The sequence below is a fragment of the Lissotriton helveticus genome (assembly GCF_964261635.1).
Source record: "Lissotriton helveticus chromosome 1_1 unlocalized genomic scaffold, aLisHel1.1 SUPER_1_unloc_56, whole genome shotgun sequence".
NCBI classification, from domain to species: Eukaryota; Metazoa; Chordata; class Amphibia; order Caudata; family Salamandridae; genus Lissotriton; species Lissotriton helveticus.
Window position 1 is genome coordinate 1517329 of NW_027611699.1, and position 7581 is coordinate 1524909.

Consider the following 7581-nt stretch of genomic DNA (forward strand, 5'->3'; position numbering starts at 1 on the left):
ACAGAGCAGTTTGACTTAAGAGATGTGTTTAAGAGTATTTCGGGTGCTGAGCAAGATCCAGGGGTGAAAGGGTGCTAGCATGCTTTGGCTTTGGCCCGCCATCTGTGCTCTTGCTACGCTGATGCACCACAGTTGTCAACTAGTGGGCCGCCTGGCTGGTGTGCTATCTCAAGCTCTAAAGTTAGAGGTGGGACAACTATACAACAGAGCAGCCCAGCTCAAGCTCCTAGTCCATTCGGGGAACTCCCACCCCGGTGGATAATACTGACAAACGTAAAAATATTTTAGAGAAATAAAACCACAAAGTAAATACAATCATTAAACTGCTGCTCTACTGCATATTGTGGGTGCAGTGGATGAAGCCAGGCAGCAATATTTGATTCATGGCACAACATCCTGATGTCCACCCTTCTGTCTCGAGTCTTCCTGATCCATCTCACATCTCTTACTCAAAGAGCTGTTCTTGTTTTACAAAACCTTGCCCATATGCATCTACCTAAAGATGTAACTAGTGTATGAGTGTTATGCGAGCGCCCTTTTTTTTTACTAACTTACACATGAACACCTTTGCTGAAATAAGTAAGATGTGACATATTCAAAGCAACTTTTATGTACATTTCTGTGTATGGTTAAATATGCCTTCATAAGTTTCAAAAAAGGTAATCAAGAGATATTTATACAATCAATGAAAAATTGTGTATGCACATTCCGTTATGTTTCCCTTTAAGTAATTTTAAATCTTTTTACATCTAACAGAAAGCAATCTTTGATTGTATGAAATGTTTCAAAATAAGGAAGATAACACTGTAAATCTGCAAAGACGAAGTCTGAAATATTGAGTTCCAGTAGTCCGGAAAACATAAGTCCCGTCAGAGCCAGCCGAACCCGAACATAAACTGAGACATCCTGAAAGAAGGGACAAGGGACACGAGAAATTCAGTGATTCCACGAGTCTCAGCTGTGCACCTCCATGCCTCAAAACGAAGAAATAACCTCTAGAAAATGAAGACAACACTGATAAACCTCCTCTTGTGTAAACATGTCCAATAACAGCTTTGATCATGAGGTTGGTATGAGGTGGTTACAGCAGTGCTCTGCTTCCTTAAATAATACCAGGCCACCATTCACTGCTAGAGGTGTATGGCAAACTGTTTCAGACCAATCCACAGCAAAAATTGAAAAGCGCAACGGAGTGGAGTCAGACAAGTGAAGGTTAAATGAAATAAGGGTTTTGCTGTCTAAAATAAAGAGCACTGTCCCAGTGTTCCCTGACCAGAAGGAAAATAAATCTTTACCCGCAAGCATGGAGAACCATTATCCAGTCTAAAGACACAATCGCCCATGAAGAAGCCTTACACATGTTATGAGATTGGAAAGTAGTTGGTGACCATTGCACTTTATTCTTTAATCGGAAAACAAACGTGCAAAATACGACTCATACAAGGAATGCAAGAATAGCACAAGTGCTTTATCAGTCATGTTGGCCCTTCAGGAAGTACAGTCAAGGGATGTAAACAAGTATATACCAGACCCAGAGACGCTAACCAAGAGAGGAGTCTCAGACACATGCAGTGAGGGCTTTAGTTTGTCATCAATATTAAAACACCATCAGCAAACACACACGGGGAAAACACAATTCAAATGCACTGTATGTGTAAAGAGCTTTATTCAGTTATCAGGCCTACAAAGACGTCAACGAACACACACAGGGGAAAAACCATACCATTGCACTGAATGTGAGAAGAGCTTTAGCCAGGTATCAGGACTCCAAACACATCAGCAAACACACACACGGGAAAAAACATACCATTGCAGTGAATGTGTGAAGAGGTTTAATCAATTATCACACCTAAAACAGCATCAGAGAATACACACTGGGGAAAAACCATTCCAGTGCAGTGAATGTGGAAAAAGTTTTAGTGATTCATCAACATTAAAGAAACATCTGCGAACACACACAGGGAACAAACCAATCAATTGCAATGAATGTGGGAAGAGCTTTATATATTTATCAAGCCTAAAACGGCATCAGCGAACACACACAGGGGTGAAACCATTCCAGTGCAGTGAATGTGAAAGTAGTTTTAGTGAATCTTCAACATTAAGGATTCATCAGCGAACACACACAGGGGAAAAACCATTCAAGTGCAGTGAATGTTTGAAGCGCTTTAGTCGATTATCAGACCTAAAATGCCACCTAAGAACACACACAGGAGAAAAACCATATAATTGCACTGAATGTGTGAAGAGGTTTAATCAATTATCACACCTAAAACTGCATCAGCGAATACACACTGGGGAAAAACCATTCCAGTGCAGTGAATGTGGAAGAAGTTTTAGTGAATCTTCAACATTAAGGATTCATCAGCGAACACACACAGGGGAAAAACCATTCAAGTGCAGTGAATGTTTGAAGCGCTTTAGTCGATTATCAGACCTAAAAGGCCACCTAAGAACACACAAAGGAGAAAAACCATATAATTGCACTGAATGTGTGAAGAGGTTTAATCAATTATCACACCTAAAACTGCATCAGCGAATACACACTGGGGAAAAACCATTCCAGTGCAGTGAATGTGGAAGAAGTTTTAGTGATTCATCAACATTAAGAAAACATCAGCGAACACACACAGGGGACAAGCCATTCAATTGCAATGATTGTGGGAAGAGCTTTATATATTTATCAGGACTAAAACGGCATCAGAGAACATACACAGGAGGAAAACCATTCCAGTGCAGTGAATGTGAAACTAGTTTTAGTGAATCTTCAACAGTAAGGATTCATCAGCGAATACACACAGGGGAAAAAATATTCAAGTGCAGTGAATGTTTGAAGCGATTTAGTCGATTATCAGACCTAAAATGCCACCTAAGAACACGCACAGGAGAAAAACCATATAATTGCACTCAATGTGTGAAGAGGTTTAATCAAATATCACACCTAAAACAGCATCAGCGAACACACACTGGGGAAAAACCATTCCAGTGCAATGAATGTGGAAGAAGTTTTAGTGATTCATCAACATTAAGAAAACATCAGCGAACACACACAGGGGAAAAACCATTTAAGTGCAGTGAATGTGGAAGACATTTTAGTAATTCATCAACATTAAGGATTCATCAGAGAACACACACAGGGGAAAAACCATTTAAGTGCAGTGAATGTGGAAGACGTTTTAGTAATTCATCAACATTAAGGATTCATCAGAGAACACACACAGGGGGGAAACCATTCCAGTGCAGTGAATGTGAAAGTAGTTTTAGTCAATCTGCAACATTAAGAATTCATCAGAGAACACACACAGGGGAAAAATCATTCCTGTGCAGTGAATGTGAAAGTAGTTTTAGTCAATTTTCAACATTAAGGATTCATCAGCGAACACACACAGGGGAAAAACCATTCCAGTGCAGTGCATGTGGAAGAGGTTTTAGTGAATCTTCATCATTGAGGACTCATCAGCGAACACACACAGGGGAAAAACCATTTAAGTGCAGTGAATGTGTGAAGAGCTTTTGTCAATCATCACACCTAAAACAGCATCAGAAAACACACACCGGGGAAAAACCATACCGGTGCAGTGAATGTGAGAAGAGGTTTATTCGATTGTCAGGCCTAAAACAGCATCAGAGAACACACACTGGGGAAAACCCATTCAAGTGCAATGGATGTGGGAAGAGCTTTATATATTTATCAAGCCTAAAACGGCACCAGAGCACTCACACAGTGGAAAAATCATTCAAGTTCAGTGAATCTGAAAGTAGTTTTAGTGAATTTTCAAGATTAAGGATTCATGAGCAAACACACACGGGAAAAAACATTCAAGTGCAGTGAATGTCTGAAGAGCTTTAGTCGATTATCAGACCGAAAGCAGCATCAAAGAACACACACAGGAGAAAAACCATATAATTGCAGAGAATGTTTGAAGATGTTTAGTTGATTATCACAACTAAAACAGCATCAGAGAACACACACTAGGGAAAAACCATATCATTGCCATGAATGTAGAAGTAGTTTTAGTGAATCATCAACATTAAGAAAATATCCGCGAATACACACTGTAAAAACCATTCAAGTGCAAGGTGTGTGACAATGGATATATATATATCAGGTCCAAAACGGCATCAGAAAACACGCACCGGAATCATTCAAGTGCAGTGAATGTTGAAGTAGGTTTTATGAATATTCAATATTAAGTACTGATCAGCGAACACACACGGGAAAAGCCATGTCATTGCAGTAAATGTGTGAGGATTTTTTGTCAACTTTCAAAGCTACAAAGACGTCAGCCTCTCTTCAGAAGAGTGCAGGATCAATATTGACGGTCGCAGAGCTCCAGCTGTGTGATATCCAGGCCGAGCACACTTCAGAAAGTGCAGGATCAATAAATAATGAAGGTCACAGAGCTGCGGCTGTGTGATAGCCAGGCAGAGCACACAACAGAAGAGTGCAGGATCAATAATGAAGGTCCCAGAGCTGCAGCTGTGTGATATCCAGGCCGAGCACACAGTGTCTGTTCAGCAAATACAGATTATTAATGAAAGTCTCCAACCTGCATGCTGTGTGATAGACAGAGTGAGCACGCGGCTTCTCTTCAGGACGATTTTTTGATGGCTAATGGAGCCGAATTTTGACATGATTGTTCCACAAAAGAAATGAAAAAAAAGATTGATTGCACAAAAATAATATAAAGGTAGAACCAATCACGATGCTATAAAATGTACACAATAATGACTAAGTTTTACATATTAAAAAGAAGGGCACGTTTTTTAAGATATGTAATAGAATAAAAAAATGATTTGGATTTTGGCATTTTACTGCTGATTGTAAAGAAATTATATTGAGCCCCTAAACTCAAGATAATTTGTGATTCCAGCAGGGAGTCTAGCAGAGGTGGCAACAGATGGGGGTTTTGTCTCGACAGTGTGACTGCTGTCAGCAGGTGGTCTGGCACAGGAGGCATTAGATGGGGGTCCTAGCTCGAAAGTGTGACTGCCCTCAGCAGGGAGTATGGCACAGGAGGCATTAGAAGGGGGTCCTGTCTCGACAGTGTGACTGCTGTCAGCAGGGAGTCTGGCAGGGGTGGCATTAGAGGGGGGGTCCTGCCTCGACAGTGTGACTGCTGTCAGCAGGGAGTCTGGCAGAGGTGGCGTTAGAGGGGGGTCCTGTCTCAACAGTGTGACTGCTGTCAGCAGAGAGTCTGGCAGAGGTGGCATTAGAAGGGGGTCCTGTCTCGACAGTGTGACTGCTGTCAGCAGGGAGTCTGGCAGAGGTGGCATTAGAGGGGGGTCCTGTCTCAACAGTGTGACTGCTGTCAGCAGGGAGTCTGGCAGAGGTGGCGTTAGACGGGGGTCCTGTCTCGACAGTGTGACTTCTGTCAGCAGGTAGTCTGGCAGAGGTGGCATTAGAAGAAGGTCCTGTCTCGACAGTGTGACTGCTGACAGCAGGTAGTCTGGCACAGGTGGCATTAGAAGGGGGTCCTGCCTCGACAGTGTGACTGCCCTCAGCAGAGAGTCTGGCACAGGAGTGTTGGCTTTTTGTCGAAATCTTTATGCCACAATCATATCCAGAATGTCGGTCTTCCTGTGTCCAGGACTAACCGAGTGTTTTAAGCTTTTTCTTAGTATGGAAGGAAGGCTGTTCCTTAAAGCCCCTGTAAGAACATACAGTGCTAAAGTTCAAGCAAAAGCAATCTATGGAACCCTCCGCTGGTGTTACTGAGCAGCACCTGCTTGAGCTGTTGTCGTATGTAACTTGTGAAAGAGAATTCTGTGGGTTCCTCTGGAGAATAATCATTCCATAGTCCTATGGAAGCTTAACTTTAAATGTATATTTGACTAGAATGGAACTAAAAGCTCTCCTGGACTGAGCCAAGATAGGGATAAGTAAGTAGTCTGTACTGATGATTGTCTTTGTTACCTGATGAGCTCGAGTGTGAATGATTGGCACAAGGATCGCTGTCATCACACAGTTGATCCAGCTCAAATCTGTGTATGGAATTGTGTTAAAATGTCCTCATTTTGGGCACATATTCACTCCAGTACTTCTAAGGCCAGGACACCATATCTAAATATTCATACATTTAAATATAGATACTAGAGTGAGGCCGAGTCATTTGTAAATTTTAGAGAACCAAAACATTTGACACAAATAATTGTGATATGAAATTGAATGTATTTGGTTCTTTTGATTCCGTAAACCTTTTTCTACCCCTGGTTCTCTTTAAAACAGGTGCTAGCTGATATACCTATAAAGCTAGTTTGAGATACAGGCTAGCACACCAGGTCAATGTCCGATAGACCAGGACGAGGTCACTTTCAGAGCTTGGAAATAAAACCTTTAGTTACTGTTAAATGCTAGAAAGAGCATAGCACAGCCACAGAGCCAGAGTTCCATCCACCATGGCACTTTTGGTATGGAGGGCTTTGTGAACCAATGATGTTCAAGTAAAGAAAGATGACTCCCTATCGACTTGGCTACCTGTCCTGTATGACATGGTGGGTGTTCACCGAGAACTCAAGCTAGGGCACTGGGGATGCTCAAACTAATTTAAAAGGTAGTTTGGTTGATGATCACGACAGCTGTCCCTAGCTTTTACTGCAGTGTACAGAATAAAAAGGTCATACATTTCTGAAACACCTAGGCGCTGACTCTGAGGGGACGGATAAAATGATAACAAAGCAACAATTTGCCAACAGTTATATATTGAGATACATTTTCACTGTATTAAAGCCCTAAAAATGAAAAAAAAAAATAAGAAAGCTAGTGTGAGACTCTAACTTTCCTCCTAACCTCAGATGATCTGGACATTCTGTAGTAATTGGTCAACAGTATGACACGAACAAATGATAGAGTTTTAGGTCAAAACGTGACTTCATTAGCCTAAAAATTCTTATCACGCTGCTGGTAACATATTTCCGTAGGTTTGATTTAGCTAGCGGCGTGATTAACCATGGAATCTTTTTAGTCAGTTTGTGTATCTTTGAATGTTTAATCAAACTTGTAATCAGATTTAGATGTAGGATGTATTCTCATCCTTTTGAATCACCAGTTCCTTGTTTCCTACCAGTGTTTATGAATTGATTAGTAGATGTTAAAATGCATTTCGGTCATTTACTTGTTCTTCTGTACTATTGCTGTATCAATTTTGTGAAATATTAATTAATTCTTAAATAAATCTTGATTGATTCATTCACTCACATTCTATCAGCTCTTATGGGATTTTGTTTAGGATCTGAGAATGCTTGAAATGTATGTCTAGGGCGGGGGGCCTCAAACTGGGGGCGGGCCCTCCCATGGGGGCCTGAGATGATCCCAGGTGGGGCACTAGGCTCTGGTCAAAAGAAGGATTATGCTGATAACGGTGCTTTGTTTTAAGCTGAAAATAATGAGCGGCCGTAAGCTGCTCTCCAATGGGCCATCACTAACATGGTTTGTCGTTTATATCCTAGCTAGGAGTAGGTGTCAAAAGGGACAGGACTCCACTTCAAATAAACTCACTGTGGGTACTTGTACCCATTATCAGAACATTGGAATGTCGGGAGCTCCATTGAAGCAGCTCCGGGCTTGTAATGGCTGGTATA

General features: G+C 41.4%; 1 protein-coding gene across 1 annotated transcript; it reads left to right on the forward strand.

Moving 5' to 3' along the window:
- The first annotated feature begins 760 nt into the window (after nt 1-760).
- On the forward strand, nt 761-4465 carry LOC144806248 (uncharacterized). The gene is made up of 2 exons (XM_078672650.1): nt 761-4371; nt 4445-4465. Exon 1 carries the CDS (start codon nt 1478-1480, stop codon nt 3830-3832), a length of 2355 nt encoding a protein of 784 aa, XP_078528776.1. The 5' UTR covers nt 761-1477; the 3' UTR covers nt 3833-4371; nt 4445-4465.
- The last annotated feature ends 3116 nt before the right edge of the window (nt 4466-7581 follow it).